Raw genomic sequence first — 18643 nt, 5'->3', positions numbered from 1 at the left:
GGGATGGTATTGAGTAGATGATGAGCAGTGCCTGGTTTCCTCCAGACAGAACGCTTAAAATGGAGGCTAAAAATTTAAATCTTGGTTTCATCAGACCGGAGAATCTAGTTTCTCACAGCCTCAAAGTCCTTTAAGTGCATTTTGGCAAACTCCATGGTGGGATTTCATGTTTCTTTTATTAAGGAGAGGCTTCTTCTGGCCCCTTTGCCATAAAGCCCAGATTGGTGGAGGGCTGCAGTGATGTTTGACCTTCTGGAAATTTCTCCCATCTAAATACGATCTTTGGAGCTCAGCCAGAGTGACCACTGGGTTCTTGCTCACCTCTCTTACGAATGCCCTTCTCCCCCGATAAGTTTGCTAGGTCAGATAACTCTAGGAAGAGTCCTGGTTGTTCCAAACTTCTTCCATTTAAAAATGTGAAAGAGTCTGAAGACTTCCCAAACGTGTTGTAGCCTATAGATGTAGCAGAGCTGAGATTCACATATAAGCGCACAATGTGATATAAATCATTTTTTGTTCAGCTGCATTTAAACCAGCTAAGTTATGTTTATATAAACTCACTGTCAAAAATGAAATCCTTTCCCTTGAAGAAGTTGTCGGAATCAGATGAAACTTTCTCTGTGCGATTGTAACGTTGATATAAGTGATTACAATATCAGAGCAAAAGTATAATTTATTGTGGAAAACTGAACACTTGAAGGGAGGCTCTAGTATCCTGTTGGTGCCACATGTCTCTGGATGGAGGACAACGAAACAGTTGGAGTGGCTTTTTGGATGATCAGATGATCCTGTCTACTGGTGGTCTGTCGCAGGCATCTTGAGCCCTATCACATATGTACTGGTGCCAACAACTCCTAACAGTCTAAGGTTCTCAGGTTGTAAGACAGTTAACCTTATGCATTCCACCTTTATGTGAAGGACTGTGGATATATCATGGTGACTGAATGTATGCTGTATACTGTATTACTCTGTGTCATGCTGTGCCCAACCCTGTTTGACTGTAGTTCAAATATTAGTACTGTATTATTGTCTGCTGTTTCCAGGATATCAATATGTGGCTAAGGTCCCATGCCATTCAGTGGTTCACGGTGCTGAGTGAGAACAATAATCGGGCCGAGGGCATAGAACAATTCTTGCAGAAGTAGTCTGAGAAAAATGGAATCTCCGAGCAGCCTGTGAAGGATACAGCAGTTGTAGAGGCCCATGTCAATGGTGAAGTGGTTGCAGCAGCTCTAACTCAGCCGTTATAAGATGCTGTTGAGGGGATGAGAGATGAAGGTGCAAGAAGAGAACAACTGTGAGAACAGTGGGATATTGTGTGAGTGGTAGCCTAAAATATCTGTGACGTGATGTTACTGTCTTGGCTATGTGCCGTGTATGTGCTGAGCATGTTGTATTGTGTTTTGTTCCACACTCTTCTGGCACCTTGTGGGTCATATTGGTGATGAGACTAGCTTTTCTGTTCTCTATGGGTTAAAGCCCCCCCCACCGATACAGGGTCCAACTGAAGAAACAGGCAGAATTTCACTCGATACCCAAAAATAATATGCCCGCCTACATATATATACATACACACAAATATACGCACACACACACATATACATAAACATACACACACACATATACATAAACATACACACACACACACGGCATACACAAACTTCTTGGACCTTTGAGGCAGAGTGTGCATTGGGAGATTCAGCCCCTTGGGAACTGTTGCGATGGGTCAGGCGCATCATGCATGATCCAGCAGAGAAGAGAATGCAGCAGCTGACTGGGTGACTAACCAGCCCCGGGTCCCTTGAGATTAAGTAACTGGGAGCCCCATATGGCGCGGCACTATCAGTTATGTCGAATTTACAGATTATTACTTGACTGCTGCCACATCACTGTTGGGCCTGCAAGTGTGGCCCATCAAAAACTGAAGCCCCTCTGCTCACATTTATGAGGTTGCTGCGAGTGAGAAGATGCTGGATGCATGGGCCCTCTACCCCTCCGGTTGCAGTTGCACCTCCTGTGAATGGGACTGTTATGCCCATGAGTGTAGCTGTGAATTCAGCACTGGGATGAGATCGAAGACTTCATGGTACCAGCAGCTTGTCAGTCTGTATTTCTCCCACTACAATTGTCCTTCTTTCCTTTATATAGATTTCTGTGGTTTCCAACTTCAGTGAACTGAAAATCATTTTGGTCTCTACTCTCTACCTCTCTCAAGACGGTTTTTGGAGAGAGAACGAGCAGTATAAAAGGTTGGTGGGGGAGAAGAAGTGACTAATAAGTGGACAAAGGCATTTTTCTCTAGTAAAGGATACATTATATATATATTTTATCTCCGTTTGTACAACAGATTAAGCCAACAGTGGCTTGATCCCAACAGATAAAGCTGTATGCAGCCAGCTCCTAAGCTTCCTCTAGTGGCAGCTGCAGGCAGACAGAATGTCATCACTTAAAACTAGATCTACTATAACAAGAAATGAAAGGGCACATATTGTTGAACCTTAAAATGACATAGTGTTAAAGGTTGGAGATGGAGGGAAAAAGCTGATAGGATGGTGCAACCTTTTTTAGATAGATTAGAATTTCAAAAAAATGTACCTTTATTTGATAAAAACCAGCAAAACAATGTTAAAGGGGGAGATTCAATTACAGAGAAAATATTATGTAGCTTCACTCATACATACTGTACATACTGTACCTCACAACAGAATGTGTGCATACAATAAACTCGGGCTTGGAATTCCACTGATGGTAAGTGATGTAGTAATGAGTCTGTAGCCAGATCCACTGTTGACCTTTGGTAAGAAACCGATAGCAGCAAGACTTTCCTTTTCCAAACTGCATTACTATTGGAAGAAATGAAATATATACTTTTTCAATAAACAAAGCAATAGCCCTCTAATTCAAACAGCTTTAATACTATTGCGTAAAAAACACATTTATATCACAAAATACCACACATTCAACCTGTCATTTTAAAACCTCCTGGCAGGATCCGCCCCCGGTGCCCGGGCCAGTGACCCCGTGTACCTGACTTTGTTCCTCTTTTCTCCGTACTGCGGGAGCTCCACCCGTCACGCCGGTGCACATGCACAGCACAGAGGAAGCCGCGCTGTCGCAAGGGGGTGATGTGGATCCTGCAAACCTTTTGCATGCCACGCACTTAAATTTCCGCTTGTGTGCAGGAAGCAGCGGGTCTCCGTAGGAGGCTATGGGCAGCATTTGCTGCGGAATCCGGGGACAGCCGCGGGCCCCAGATTCCGACAATCAAATCCGACCATCTGCACGAGCCCTAAGAGTGTTACTGGTGAATGTAACACAGAGAATAAATCTTTAAGATGTTCTTTCATAAAACCACAGCTATATACTATGGGTTCCTTCACACATGCAATGTTTTGTAGCATGCAACAACCCGACACAAAAACCTAGCCCAGCGATATGCCCGCGACACACGAGCTTTTGTAGCCCATGTTACTCTATGGAGCCTTCCTCTCTGTTGCATCGCATGAAAACACAATTTTCGTGAGGTGCGATGCAACTTTGACAGTAGGAACTCCTACTGTCAAAGCCAAATCTAAGCCCCAGCTGCAGGGAAAAATTAAAAACAAAACAGATATATCATCTTAGAAGTGCTCTTTGCCGCCGCCACAGCTTTTCCCTGGGTCCCAGCACTGCTTCTCTTCATCATCTTCTGGCCGAGGATTGATAAATCTCCGTCTTCTGGAAGCGCTGGCTGTGATTGGCTGATGTTTAGCCAATCACAGCCAGTGCTCGATAAATAGCTGTGATTAAACCAGTCAACAAGCCCTCACATGGCTATGCTGATGGAAAAAATTTAAAGGGGTTCTGACATGAATAATGTTTTTATGCTTTAACAGCCATTGTTCCCTGGTCTGCCTATAGGACACAGGGAACCCACGATTTAATGGCTGTTAAAGCATAAAAACATAATACTTACCTTGTCTTCAGTTGTTGTTGTCATCAGGGGGGTCATCTCCCAGCAGGCTCTGTTCTTCCTCTTCTTCCTCCACGAGCCGCGCCGCTCCGAGATTACGCGCATGCGCAGTGGAGAGGTGCCCTCTGACAGGAGTTAGGACAGACCGCGTCTCCACTGCGGACGCGCAGAATCTCGGAGTTCAGCCAGGTCGGACGGTCTGCCCACAGCAAGCACTGCTTGTGACGTGCTTACTGTGGGCGGCCCGTCCGTTCACCTCGGAAGTGGCTGACGGATGGAGCAGAGCAGGAAGCAGTCATTTTGACCGCTCCAGCTCTGCTTCCACAAGCCACAGAAGAAGATGCCGGCTGGAGGGGACATGCCTGGTGATCGGTCCTGGCCAGGCAAGGTGAGTACATTTTTTTTTTTTTTAATGTCAGATCCCCTTTAAAGTTGTGGCTATAGGAATGCAAGGATGAAAAAAATCTGAAAAATCAGTTGCCCGTTAAGGTGCAAAACTGGCTTCATCACTAGGGGGTTATTAAAGTGCTTACATTCCCTTCCTCATAGTGGATATAGGGAGAACACAAAGAATGCCTCTCTTGTACAAAGACTGATAGATATACTTTGGTATATTGAAAGGAATGCTTTAGAAACTCTGTTTGTGAATAAAAAAACAAAAAAGGTCCCCATGGTACCGTTTTCCCAAAAATAAGACCTAACATGGAAAATAAGCCCTACCCTGATTTTTCAAGATTTTCGAAGAGGCTTGAAATATAAGCTCTAGCTGTGTTACATAAAAAAGAAAATTAATAATTACCTAGCAGGTACAATCCAGGTGCCTCCCGCTGCTCTCCTGAGTGCTTTTTGCAGTCCTCAGCCACCCACAGAATATCACTTCCTGGTTACGGGATTCATAAATCCTACCTCCAGTAAGCAATGGCCACGATTGATTCTCGAGCGCTGCTCAGGCAATCAATGCAGCGCTCGATGAACCAATGCAATGATTGTGATTGGTTCATCGAGTGCTGCATTGATCGTGTTTTGGCCACAGCTCAGCCAATTCATAAGTCCCGCCTCCAGGAAGCGATGGCTCTGATTGCTTCTCGAGTGCTGCTCAGCCAATTAATGCAGCACTTGATGAACCAATGCGATAGATCTGATTGATTCATCGAATGCTGCATTGTTCGCCGTTGTGCCCAAGGCTCAGCCAATTCATAAATCCCACCTCCACAACGCAATGGCTCCGATTGATTCTTTGACGGCTGCTCAGCCACTAAATGTAACAATTTATGAACCAATCTTCTGTGGTCGGCCAAGGAATGCAAGAAGTGCATCGGAGCTCCGGAGAGCAGTGGGAGAGACCTGGACCAAGCCTGACAGCTAAGTATAATAAGACATCCCCCGAAAATAAGACCTAGTGCCTCTTTTGGGGAAAAAATTTATATAAGACAGGTTCTTAATTTCAGGGAAACATGGTAGTTGCCTGGACAGTGTCCTGAATAATCTGATTTCTGCATCCAACTGGGCCTAGTTGACACTGATACAAGCCAGGCCTGGCTACTGTTAGGCCCCAGCTGTCATGCAAATCCACCAGTGTTAACTCCAACCCCAGCCATTGCAGCACAGGGCGTTAGCTGTACCTTCACTATCTGCAGTGGGTTTCCATTATAAGATACGGCTACCAGCACACTGTGGTATGGGAACCACCAGCTCCTCATGCCGTACTATTTATTACATGTAAAAACTAAAAGTCATGGGATAACAGTAAGTAAATTGATTATGGTGTTACTTCAGGTGACAACTTTGGATCACCAACACCTATATAGGTTGTGAGGTGTTACCTTGTGAGTGAGGTTAAACACTGGCCAGTGTGCTCATGGCACAGCAACAGAAATGATCAGCGTTTAAACGAGGCGTGATAGTGGGTGCTAGACGGATGGGACATTCCATTCCCAAGGTTGTGTGGACATTTAACATTCTTCGGTCCACAATGTCACATATGTATTAGGAAAACATCATTGCAGGCATTACCACTCACAGCTGCTGACAAGTTTTTAAAGGGGTTTTGTCATTCGAAAAAAAAAAAATCAATACTTACCTATTCTTACCAAGGCAGTCTTCTTACAGCATCTTCTCCTCACTGAACATCTCCTGTCCCCTCACCTCACCGCAAGCCGGCTGGATTCTCTTCTTCTTGTTATAAGGTGTCCATTCTCTGCAATCTTCTACCAGCAGGTCAGTGTAGGTTAGTTACATCACTAATGATGTAACGTTCACTGCCTAGGAAGGAATGCCGATCTACTGCCGAGACTGTGCATGCGTGCAGTTCATATACTATTGCAGAGAGACAGCGGGCATGAGCAGTCTCGGCAATAGCTCGGCATTCCCTGCTAGGCAGTGACCGTTATGTCACTAGTGATGTAGCATACATTGCCCTGCAAGAAGGAGACTGCAGAGAATGGATGCTTCGTCACCGGAAGAAGAAGAATCGGCTGGCTGGAGGTGAGGTGACCTGGGGGACTGCAGGAAAAGGTGTGGTAAGAAGACTGACGGGGAAAGGAATAGGCAAGTATAGAATTTTTGTTTTCTAATGACAAAACCCCTTTAATGATCGCAAGGTGGTCTCTGGCTAAAATTGTCTGTGCGAACAGACAAGCAACTGCGTTAGCAATCACACCCACATTCAATGCAGTAGGCCCTAGGTGCATATCATGGATTGGACTGTAAGATTCATGTAATAGAAATCTGACAGAACGTGGATCGGACAGGTGAAAAGGCCGTGTGAACGAGGTCTGAAAGTGGATATGCCAAACACCCTAGCATTTGTGAAATACAAGCAGTCTTGCTCATGACTTATTAGCAACAAATTCCTTCAGATTGATGGTGTAGAGCGCAGTTTGTGAACTCCAGTCCTGAAGTACCCTCAGATCATAACCAGTTGGAGGTACTTAAAGGGGTTGTCCCGCTCCGAAACGGGTTTTTTTTTTTTCAAACCCCCCCCCCCCCCCCCCCCGTTCGGCGCGAGACAACCCTGATGCAGGGGTTAAAAGAGAACACCGGAGAGTACTTACCTGAATCCCCGCGCTCCGGTGACTTCTTACTTACCTGCTGAAGATGGCCGCCGGGATCTTCACCCTCGGTGGACCGCAGGGCTTCTGTGCGGTCCATTGCCGATTCCAGCCTCCTGATTGGCTGGAATCAGCACGTGACGGGGCGGAGCTACAAGGAGCCGGCATCCAGCACGAGCGGCCCAATTGAGGAAAGAAGAAGACCCGGACTGCGCAAGTGCGGCTAATTTGGCCATTAGATGGCGAAAATTAGTCGGCTCCATGGAAACGAGGACGCTAGCAACGGAGCAGGTAAGTGAAAAACTTCTTATAACTTCTGTATGGCTCATAATTAATGCACAATGTACATTACAAAGTGCATTAATATGGCCATACAGAAGTGTATAGACCCACTTGCTGCCGCCTGACAACCCCTTTAAGGACTGGTGCTGAGGACCACTGGTGTAGAAGAGCAAATAAACACATTTTTAATTTCTCTAATTAGAGCACTTACAATGTTCGTGACATTTGGCTAATATCTCTAGGTCATCTACATGATAGTAATCATATCCTGATGTACCAAGAACTTCAAATGGCAAGTATCCTATGATTGGTGGAGCCCTGTATAGAACAGAAAAACAAAATACTTAATGGAATATTCTAAGATATAGATTTATTTACTTTTTCATGTAAAAGATCATAATACAATCGTATTGAAAGTGGTGCCTACAAATCTACTTTTACATAGTGTTTGCACTAAATATTGGTGTCGTGTATGGATGTGCCCTGTTCTGCAATATCTATGGCTAAGCACAAATAAACACATGCCAGTAAATGATGAGACTATCCAACCTCCCCTCTTTGTGTTTTCAAATCTTTTCAGAAAAGATGATTTTCAACATTATTGTTATGCGGCAAAGATTTTTTTTTAATATAAAAGAAAGTCAACTACCTTGTTTTAGCTTTATTTTGGCATCACAAAATTGATACTTAGACCCCGTTTACAAAGCATACTTTTATCTCGTATTCCAATGTGGATTCTGCTCTAAAATCCATACCATTTTAGGATTTAACTAAATTCCTAGAAATCAGATTTTGAATTATGCGTAATTTTTTAAAATTGACAAGTCCACCCTTGTCGTATTTTCGTGTAGAAATCGCAGCCAAACAATCTAAGGATCAGCAACAATGACTAGTGCATCTGTATTCTTTTTTTTTGACTGAGACTATTTACAAGTGCACTTTGACTCGAATATCAGTCCTTTGGTCTATGAACTACTGCAATTATACTCACCTGTGATCCAGAGATAGAAATTTCCATTCAAGACTATGCCTTGATGTAAATTCTTCAAAGGATTCCTCAACAGTACACATTTCCTACAGGTTGAGAAACACACATTAAGGTTTCCTTCAAACATAATTTTTTTGGGGGGTTTATTTTACCCATATAACTTCTTATAAAAAAGTCAGTACTTTTTTAAATGGTATATGCATTTTTAAGAAACATTTTTTTGACCGTCTTTCTTTTTGGTTGACAAATTTTTAACATCTTGTTTTCTGGCATTTTTCATATCCTCTGCCAAAACACCAGGGCAAAAAATGCCAAATTGGCAACCTGCTGTGACTGCAAAAAACCCATAAATCTAAGAAAAAAAAGACAAAAAATATACTGTCTTCAGCGCACTAGCATAATATTTTCTAATGATTTCCAACTACCATTAGCAGGTCACAGCATTTTTGTCCATGAAGATTGAATTTGTAATGCAAAAGTTCCCAGGTAAAAGTATTGCCATGGCCGATCAATCAATTCCTCTGCAGTGATTGTATGTAGTAGTATTACCAGGCAGCCATGCATATTAACGGTAGTGTATTTAATACTAGAATATGTCTGACATAAAAGTAACTGGTCTTATAAAGCTCACAGGAGAATCTCAAGCAAGGGACCCACTCGATGACATGTATATGCCCTAATAGATCATGTGGGCAGGGTAAGTCATCATGAGACAACCTTTTAAAATAATATCATATATTGGCTAAATTGATAATGCAAGATGTAACTTAGGCAAGGGACACAACACCATATTTTGGCGGCCAAAATACAGTGGTGTGTCACTAGCCTTAGGGCTTATTCAGACGTGCGTATATCGGCCGGGTTTTAACGCTCAGACGATATACACTGTCCCTCTCTGCAGCGGGAGGAGGAGCTTTGCCCCTTCTCCGCCCTGTGCCATTATTTGCAATGGGCCTCTCTTCTATGTATTTAGACTTTATAACTGCTGTTGGTTAAGGTTTTTTCAAGGAGTAAACAAGGCGGTCCATCTGCTCACTCACATGACAAAAATTTCTAACTGGGAAACTACAGTTCCCAGAAGCACCTGCACCTCCTACTATTTTTTTTACATGTAAAGCTGCCTGGACACTTATTTACATTGACTTTTTTGTTAACTGTAGCTAGGGCTTAATTTTGGAGTAGGGCTTAGTTCAAGCATCCTCAGAAATCCTGAAAAATCATTCTGCACCCTCGACAAACCTGAAAAATCATGCTAGGGCTTATTTTCGGGGGAAGGTATTATTTTCTGGGAAACAGGATAGCGTCTGGCAGCTCCCACTTCTATGTATTTACAAGTAGCACCACTCTGTGCACTGAAAGGGTTAATTTAGAAGATTAACCCTCTGTCCCTTCCCTGAGCTTTATTTACACAATGTGATGAAGAGAGGGAGCTGGAGCTCAGCAATAATCTCTCACAGACCTGATGAGGCCAATTGAACCTGTGCATATGAAAGTGTTAAGCTGTTATTTGAGGAGGCAAAGTTGAGCTTACTTGATGCAGGTGAGAGAGAGCAGAGACACTGTCTGCTCTGCACATGTTTACCCTGTGTGTTAAAGACAGGGCCAGTGCAATTACATAGAAGTGAAAGCAGGAAGAATTGGGCATGCTCAACCAAAGTGAAAATACCAGAGGTCGTGTCCAAGGCCCCCAATGGTAAACAGAGAGTGGGGATGAGATATTTAGGAGATGACAAGTCAGGACTGGTGCATTTTCAAAAAATGGGTGTATTTGCAAAGATTAATTATTTTACATATAGAACACACAGCAACCAGTCCTTGGGGGCTTACTCTCTTTCTGCCTTTATACAATGGCGCTATCTGCTGGCTAAAGCCAGTACTGCATGAGGCGACACGTTGGATAGGCTTCGACAGCAGAGAGGCTGGTAATATACAGTAAGAGAACCCCGATCGGAGCTGTACAGCCTTAAATTATAATGTCTTCAGACGTCAGACAGTGGATTAGAAAGGGTTAAAGCGATAGTGGAAAAACCTATTCAGATTATGAGTAGAAATCTGAGTATCACCTGCATTCTTAATTGGTAAAAAGAATGTAGGTATATTAAAGTGATTTTGCAGGATAATTCTCAACAATGTACAGACAAAATGCCCCTGAATAGCTTTACAAACCTAAAGCATTTCTGAGTACCCTCCACATCGTGATCCAACAAAACATCATTTTGTACAGTGAGTGAGCATAATACTGGCTGAATTAAAAAGATGTCCTCACTCACTTTTAAGAATTGAGGTGTTGCAAGTCGGACTGTAGCAATAAAGCACAACTGTTTCCCAAGCTGTGCCCGGTACGTTCTTGAAACAGCCCCTTCAAAGCCATTACACGAAGAAAGAGGCACTGAAAAGACAACAAATAATGTATACGACAACAAATACCAAAAAATATACGATATCCAGGTCACATGCTGTAACATGAAAAGCAAACACCGACGCCTGATCAAGGTCGCTCTCAAATCTGCGCTCACAAAACGCTGCATTCAAAACTGCAGGGTTTTACTGCGATTTTACATGTACAATTACACTGTCAGACAAAGCAGGATAAGCGAAGGAAGAGAGAAAGTTGTGCGCCAGAGTTGGGCGCATGAAGCACCAGAAGATTAGCAGCGTTGTAAGCACTAGAGTAAGTCTCACCCCCTGGAGTGCGAATATTATCGTATTGTAATGTTGCTTAGAGTGAAAACCCAGCCCTGTTACCATATGTACTGTCAGTGATAGATACTGCATTAGATCTAGTAGTAAGAGAGGGAGACTGAATGGTTACATGGACATTGTTGCAAGTACCAATTGTACACTTATGAAGAATGTAAATACTGTATGTACAGTTAAGCCCCATTTACATGTAAAGATGATCGCTCAAAATTCGTTCAAAAGATAGGATGATTGATAGTTTTAGCGATCCTTTTGAATAAGCTGCTAATGGGCACTAATGCCCATTAGCATTTATTACCTTCATTTGCATGTAAATGAGCATTCCTTAGCTGTATGCGGAGAACAGCAGGTGGTCTGTTATCTGCATACAGCCCCTTTGTTCTGCTGTAGGTCGGCAGCTGAATACAAGGTTATCAGTGCTCCTGTGGAGAATCACAGCGTGCAGTCCCTGCTATCAGTTGCCCGGCTGAACCGTGGATTTTACATGTAAAGATGATCGCTCAAAATTCGTTCAAAAGATAGGATGATTGATAGTTTTAGCGATCCTTTTGAATAAGCTGCTAATGGGCAATAATGCCCATAAGCAGCTTATTATCTTCATTTGCATGTAAATGAGCATTCCTTAGCTGTATGCGGAGAACAGCAGGTGGTCTGTTATCTGCATACAGCCCCTTTGTTCTGCTGTAGGTCGGCAGCTGAATACAAGGTTATCAGTGCTCCTGTGGAGAATCACAGCGTGCAGTCCCTGCTATCAGTTGCCCGGCTGAACCGTGGATTTTAAACTCAACTAAAAATCATCGTTCGGACAAAAAGCAAACAATGGTAGCATTTACACACAACGATTATCGCTCAAAAGACATAGTTTGAGCGAATTTTGAGCGATTATCGTTGCGTGCAAATGAGGCTTAAGTAAGAAGTTAGGTTGCTGCAAAAACATCCTTGTCTTTGCATGGTGTAATACTGCACCTTATTACCATCCACCCGCACATAACATCACCCAACCACAACATTATCAAATTACAACCAGAACCACATAATAAGTACATAATTGATTTTTGTAATTGGATATAGCCAATATAGCCACATATAAGCTAAAACGTTGTGGCATATATGTAGAATGAAAGCAAGTTACCCAGAACAATAAGCCATGTCAAAAAAATTACGTAATATTTAAATAAATCAACACCAAGTAAATAGCAGAATGCTAAAAACAGAAACTACATTTTGGAATCGCTTAGAATTTTTTGTACCACAAAGGGCTTCATAAGATACATTCAGCTGCGCAAATATGCATCCCTCCCTCCACTGTATTTTGTACATGTAAGAAACATGCTTTAGGCCTCAGAGGTGAAATGAGGGCAATGAATATTACTGCCTAAGAGAGATGTGAAGGAAATGCACTGTGGTTTCTGGAAGGCACACTGAGGAATTTCTGCAGAGGATGACCTATTTGGAAAGACACCAGTGGCATTACAATTGCTGGTGTACGGAACAAAGCAAGGCAAACAAAGTACAGCGAATTATGATTGGATTACTCACTAGCTTTTGTTGATATATTCATAGGAAAAGAATGTTTGAGGACAAGTCCTAACTTTTTAACCATGTAATTAACCTACTACAGCAAAGATTTCTGTCTATACTTCTACTACTTATTACTGAAAGAATTACAAGATCTTTGATTAAGAAATGTATTTCCACAATGGAAGCATTGACTAGAGTCATTTTTTCCAATGATTTCCCACGACCGGTGTATGACCATCGGCGCATGCACACTAATGTATTACAACTTCTGTGTTGTACAAATCCATAATATGACACCCACATACAGTACAGTGTAAATGTTTTAGGCAGGTGTGCAAAAGCTGCAGCAAATTAAGAATGCTTACAAAAATAGAAGTGTTTATTTTTGTCAATTAACAAAATGCAAAGTGACTGAACAAAAAAGGAATCGGAATCAATATTTAATGTGACCACGTTTTCCCTTCAAATAACATCAGTTCTTCTAGGTACACTTGCACACAGTTTTTGAAGGATGCTGGCAGGGGGGATGTTCAAACATCTTGGAGAACTAACCCCAGAACTTCTGTGGCTTGCTCAAATCCTTCTGTCTGTTCATGTAATCCCAGACAGATTTAACGATGTGGAGATCAAGGCTCTGTGGGGGACATATTATCACTTTCAGGACTCCCTATTCTTCTTTACGCTGGCTACATTGGCTATATGTTTGCAGAGTAAATTTGGAGCCAATCAGAGGCCATTTTTGAAAAACATTCTTACTTTACAGCATTTTTTCCACACCTGCCTAGAACGTTTGCACAGCACTGTAGGTCTATTGAGCTTTACTTTTATCTATCCATGCCTCTGATTTCGTATGGAGGTCTTTATATACCAAATCCTGAATTTTGCAGCTCTAATCCGCCGAAAGCATGGTCGTCCATATCATGGGGGAGGGGTGCGGCCGACATCAGGACAAAGAGTTCGATGGTGCATAAAAGGTCCTGATCTACTAGACACCAAGATGTTCTGCACAGAGCCTAGCACCTACAGGGTCCTGGTGTTGGTCAATGTCTGGAAAACGAAAAAAGCAAGAGGAGTCTTGAATTTTAAGTTTATTGGAGTCTGGTCTAACTATAGTAACAGTGTGCTTTAATTCTTTTTACTATTATATATATGTAACCAGTGTAAAGAAGAACAGGGAGTCCTGAAAGTGATGATATGTCCCCCACAGAGCCATAATCTCCGCATCGTTAAATCTGCCTGGGATTACATGAACAGACAGAAGGATTTGAGCAAGCCTACATCCATATATATATATATATATATATATATATATATATATATATATATATATATATATATATATATATATATATATATATACACACACATACACACACACATACATTAGAGATGAGCAAGCATACTCGTTAAGGGACAATACTTGAGCGAGTATTGTCCTTTTCGAGTACCTGCCTACTCGTCAGAAAAGATTCGGGTGCCAGCGGGGGAGAATGGGGGGAATGGGAGGGAGATCTCTCTTCTCCCCCCGCCCCCCGCTCTCCTATGCTCACTCCCGCAACCCACCGCTTACCCCCGCCGGCACCCGAATCTTTTCTGACGAGCAGGCAGGTATGCGAAAAGGACGATACTCGCTCAAGTATTGTCCCTTAACGAGTATGCTCACTCATCTCTAATATACATATATGTACATACACACAGAGTGTTTCACTCTAAGTGCAACCCAATAATTTTCAAACATTTATGTTTGGTACAATGACATCTCACAGGAGTGAATACTGACACCTACTTTGGTTCTCGGTGAGCTCAAAATCATCACAGAAGATGTTGAAAGTGGCCGCCAATGACTTCCAAGCAGATTCGCACCTGGCACTCTATGTTGTTCAAAGCGTGCTGCAATATGTCCACATCAAATGTGGCATTTGCAAGTCTAATTTTATTCTTCAGTGCAGCAATGGTGCATTGTTTATTGGCAAACACTTTACCTTTTAAATGGCCCCATAGAAAAAGTCTGACAGTGTAAGGTCCAGTGGTCTTCGTTGTTACAGACCCTTCAATATGATTGTCCCCAAAGAAAGAACTAATTTTCTCCATGCTCTGGTTGGGCATGTGTCAAACCATCGGTTCCTGTTGGAAGCACCCAGTTTGCAGCTCCTCATCATCCAGCTGCTTGTGTGAATATAGTCAGGTAATATTCGGTGTTGGTATCATTAAAGAATATATGGCCAATGATGCAGCGGCGGAACAATGCGTGTCACACACTGACTTTACAGTCTGCAGTGGTTTTTCATTGATTTCATATGTGTTAGTTGTGGCTCAAGTCCTTGTGTTTTGGCAATTCATGCGGACATGTAATTGGAACCACAATTTGTCTGTGAATCACGTGATGTCCAACAGTTTCTAATATTGCCTAAATTTCACAGGAAACACACCCTATACTCCACCCACTTCACCATATCAGGTGACTGTAGTTTCTAAACAACCATGATGTGGTACGGTTTCACCTTCACTGGCTTAATGGCTCTCCGACATTTTGCCAGGAATTTACCAGTTTCTTGTGATAAACATGAAAGACACTTTTGCAGGGAACGAAGTAACTGTACCATCACATCCTGGACTGTGGCCACTGACCTCTTCAGCTGCCCTCCCTGATGGGAGTCTAACAAAGTTCCCGTTGTTTCCAGTTTTTAGTCTTTCATCAAATGTTGTCTTTTTGGCTACACTGTGACTTCAAAACTTTGCCGATGACATCCATCGAACGAACAGGTCATCCAGTACCATGTGTAGCAGAAAAACACGCTCTTCAGTAGAATACTCCAGGAAAACCATACTCTCAGCAGTGAGAGAACCTTGCAGATGTTACGAGGCCTTATTCATCAAAACTGTCTAATAGTAAGACTGCATTGCTGCCCACAGCAACCAATCAAAGCTCTGCTTTCATTTCTAAAACCTGGCAAAATGAAAATTGATAAGTTGCTATGGGCAACAAGGATAGTTTGACTGTTAGACAGTTTTGATAAATGAACTCCATGTTCTCAGGAAACGTAAACTGCATGCCAGCAGGTGCTTGTTCCCTGTCGAACAATACACCCATGGTGGGCAACAGGATATAAGTCAATCGATCAACATTACACTCCTAAAAATGTGGATTATTTTACCAAAATTGCGAACTGAAATAAAAGTTGTGCTTCGAGGGAAACAGCCTGCATTTATTTTTTGAATATATATATATATATATATATATATATTTTTTTTTTATGCAGTGGATTTGCTTTCATATCTAGGTCTTTATAGTGGCTCCATATAAAAACGGTGCCTTTAGTCAAGATGGTCAGCTTTGCTATGATAACAAATAGTTTTCACTAGTGGCCGGCCCAGAAGTGTATAGGAAAGCAAGATTGAAAAGCATCCAATCAGAAAGTCCCATGTCACAAGGCTATTCTAGCTCTGCCCTACTGCTGAATGATAGCAGTACATAGACAATTAGTCCGGTGATGGAGATGGAACAGAAGAAATGAATGTGCAGCAAGAGGACAGCAGGACAGGAAACAGCGGGAATGGGTGGAGTAAAAGAAGAAACCTGACAGAGCAGCTGTGACACAGAACAGGTGGAATGGAGTGGTTGAATAGACAACTAGGTAGCAGTGAGAAAGAGGACAACATGTGACAGAAGAAGGAGCACAGTGCCCAACAAATGGAAATACAAGGGATGATAGAAGGAAGACAAGAGTGTAGTCTGACAGAGGAGCAACAATGGGAATAAATACAACCATGGAGGTCATTACATTTACTACAAGGCAGAGATCCAAATCTGCACCCACCATAGCCAACATCATATATGTTTCCACCTCAGTCACTGGAGAGGAGCCAAAGGAAACCTAACCCCACCTAACTCTTCAGCTCTCAGATGTTAGTTACTGTGCATAACTGACAGGGAGCCACCATATGCATTCCACAATACAGGAAAATAAGGTACGCAGGGTCACCTTAACTGTGATAACTTTCTGCAACAAGTTGTCCTAATGCGAACAGAGCCATTGGAAGGCTATTAAAAGGCAAATAAAACTTTCTTAACATGTTAGGTTAAATTTTTCTACATCTATACCATTGAGGACAGACTAACCTATTTAGCGTTTCATAATATGCCTACAGTTAAAGAGGGTTGCTCGACTGGATGCTATGTAAAGAAAAACATAATATGAGTGTCCGGCTCGTGGGTTAAAGTTTTCAACCTTCAGGAAGAACAACCTTGCCTAGTATGACGTACTAATGTCATAGTTGATTGTGTTTTTATGGTGAAAATGAAGTTTATTTATGGTGCCTGGTAAGAGAGAATGCATTATGTCCATGAATATGACTTTTGTTGCAACAAGGAGTCACCTTGTGAAATTTTTTATTTTTTTTTTAAGACAAACCCCCTTTAATGATAATAACAATCTGCATGCTACCATACAAGACTGTTATTCTTACTAAAAGCTGAGGCTTATTTCCAATCTAAATTATTTTAGTAATTGAGCCTTATCTATATTTTATTAGCAATAGTATTCTTCATTCCTCGGTGTCATACTTACTACACAGATATTACGTAGGGACTGAATTTTTGGGGGTCTGGCCTGGGATGTTTTTAATTGTCAGATGTTCTGTTTTTTTTTTAGCAAATGCCCTGACAAGTCATATGCATGTCATGATTCAAATGAAAAGTGAATAAATATAGTGTGTAGTAACATGAATAAAAGACAGTCTGAGAAAGATGTAGTACTTACCGCTGCTACATGAATGAAAGTTTCCTATGAACTTTATATATTCATATGTTGGGAATTCTTTGGGATTTAGAGTTCCTCTCAAAAGATGGCAGCAAAATTCAAACTCATTATCAGCTTGAAAAAAAAGAAAAGATATTGGAAAAAAAATCACAAACAAATCATGACATCAAAAATATATTATAAAGGAATGTCCAAGAGTAGAAAAACGTGACTGATTTCTACATCTGTCTGAAGGTTATGTGTGGTATTTAATTCAATGGAGCTGAAATGCAAAACCACACATGACCTGAAGAAAGGTATGCATTGTTTCTGGAAGATAGCAACCATGTATTTCTCAACTCCTTTAAAAATATGAAGAAGAAATGTTGCCCAAGGACAAAGCTTATTGTTACAACTGGCAGAACATGTTAGTTGTTTTCATTCTAAAACTTGGAACATTGTTACTTGTTCTTTATGAATCATTGCAGGTGGAGAAGTACAATTTTGACGTCTGTCAAATGAGGTCATCATGAAGTACGTAATTCTTTAGTTTCAGCACTCTGCAGTTAACTTTATAACACCCAGGAAACAGTGATGTCACCTCCTGTTCCCATGCAAACTACTAAAGGTCTCATACTTCTATAATAAGATCTGGCATTGGAGAACATACTGTCCTAAATACAAATTGTGAAACAAAATGCAATGTGTGTCAAAGTGTTAAAATCTATTTGTACTAAAAAATACTGAGACATTAAGACACCCAATATACAGAAATAATGCTATTATCTGTTTAGGTATGTGCATCAGTCATGTGTCTATGGTTCAGTAAAAATGACATTATTTTAACCCTTTGCAATCCAATTTTGGATTCAGGGTTTCCTAGGGGGCTTTCTCTTTCTGCCATTATACAATGGCATCATCTGCTGGCTAGAGCCAGTACTGCAGTATGTGACATGCTGGAGAGGCCCCTAACAGACCGCCATTAATATACAGTAAGAATACCCTGCCGGACGTCTTCCAATATCGGAGCTGCACAGCCTTCAATTAGAATGTCTTTAGATGTCAGACAGTGGATTGGAAAGGGTTAATTCTGTGGGTCAGTACAATTACAGCGCTACCAAATCTATATAGTTTTTTTAATGTGATACTACTTTTAAAAAATACATTTTAAAAAACTGCTTTTTTTCACCATCTTTTGATCCCCATAACTTTTATTTGTCCATTGATGTGGGTGTGTGAAATCTTGTTTTTTGCGGCGCAGCCTATAGGTTTTTTTTGTGCCATTTTGAGATACACTTGAGTTTTTAATCACTTTTTATTATTTTTTTCTTGGAGACGGGCTGACCAAACAAGCAGAGCCCTTCGGGACATTTAGATCTTGGTCAATTGAGACATTTAAATGCCGCTGTCA

At 41.6% G+C, this 18643-nt stretch overlaps 1 protein-coding gene across 3 annotated transcripts in view; it reads right to left on the bottom strand.

The window, feature by feature from the left end:
• The window catches only part of NPAS2 (neuronal PAS domain protein 2), an 82276-nt gene that overhangs the window by 27843 nt on the left and 35790 nt on the right, over positions 1 to 18643 (bottom strand). For all 3 annotated transcript variants that reach the window (XM_066577640.1, XM_066577625.1, XM_066577633.1), the window contains exons 7-11: positions 17254 to 17367; positions 10543 to 10661; positions 8276 to 8358; positions 7496 to 7602; positions 2696 to 2843 (exon numbers count right to left, since the gene is read on the bottom strand). In XM_066577640.1, the coding sequence (XP_066433737.1) occupies positions 2696 to 2843; positions 7496 to 7602; positions 8276 to 8358; positions 10543 to 10661; positions 17254 to 17367 (571 nt within the window). The remainder of the gene's footprint in view (positions 1 to 2695; positions 2844 to 7495; positions 7603 to 8275; positions 8359 to 10542; positions 10662 to 17253; positions 17368 to 18643) is intronic.

Source organism: Eleutherodactylus coqui, chromosome 1 (assembly GCF_035609145.1).
Source record: "Eleutherodactylus coqui strain aEleCoq1 chromosome 1, aEleCoq1.hap1, whole genome shotgun sequence".
In the NCBI taxonomy this organism is placed as follows: domain Eukaryota; kingdom Metazoa; phylum Chordata; class Amphibia; order Anura; family Eleutherodactylidae; genus Eleutherodactylus; species Eleutherodactylus coqui.
Note: the sequence above shows the minus strand (reverse complement) of the source record. Positions and strands in the feature narration are given on the sequence as shown.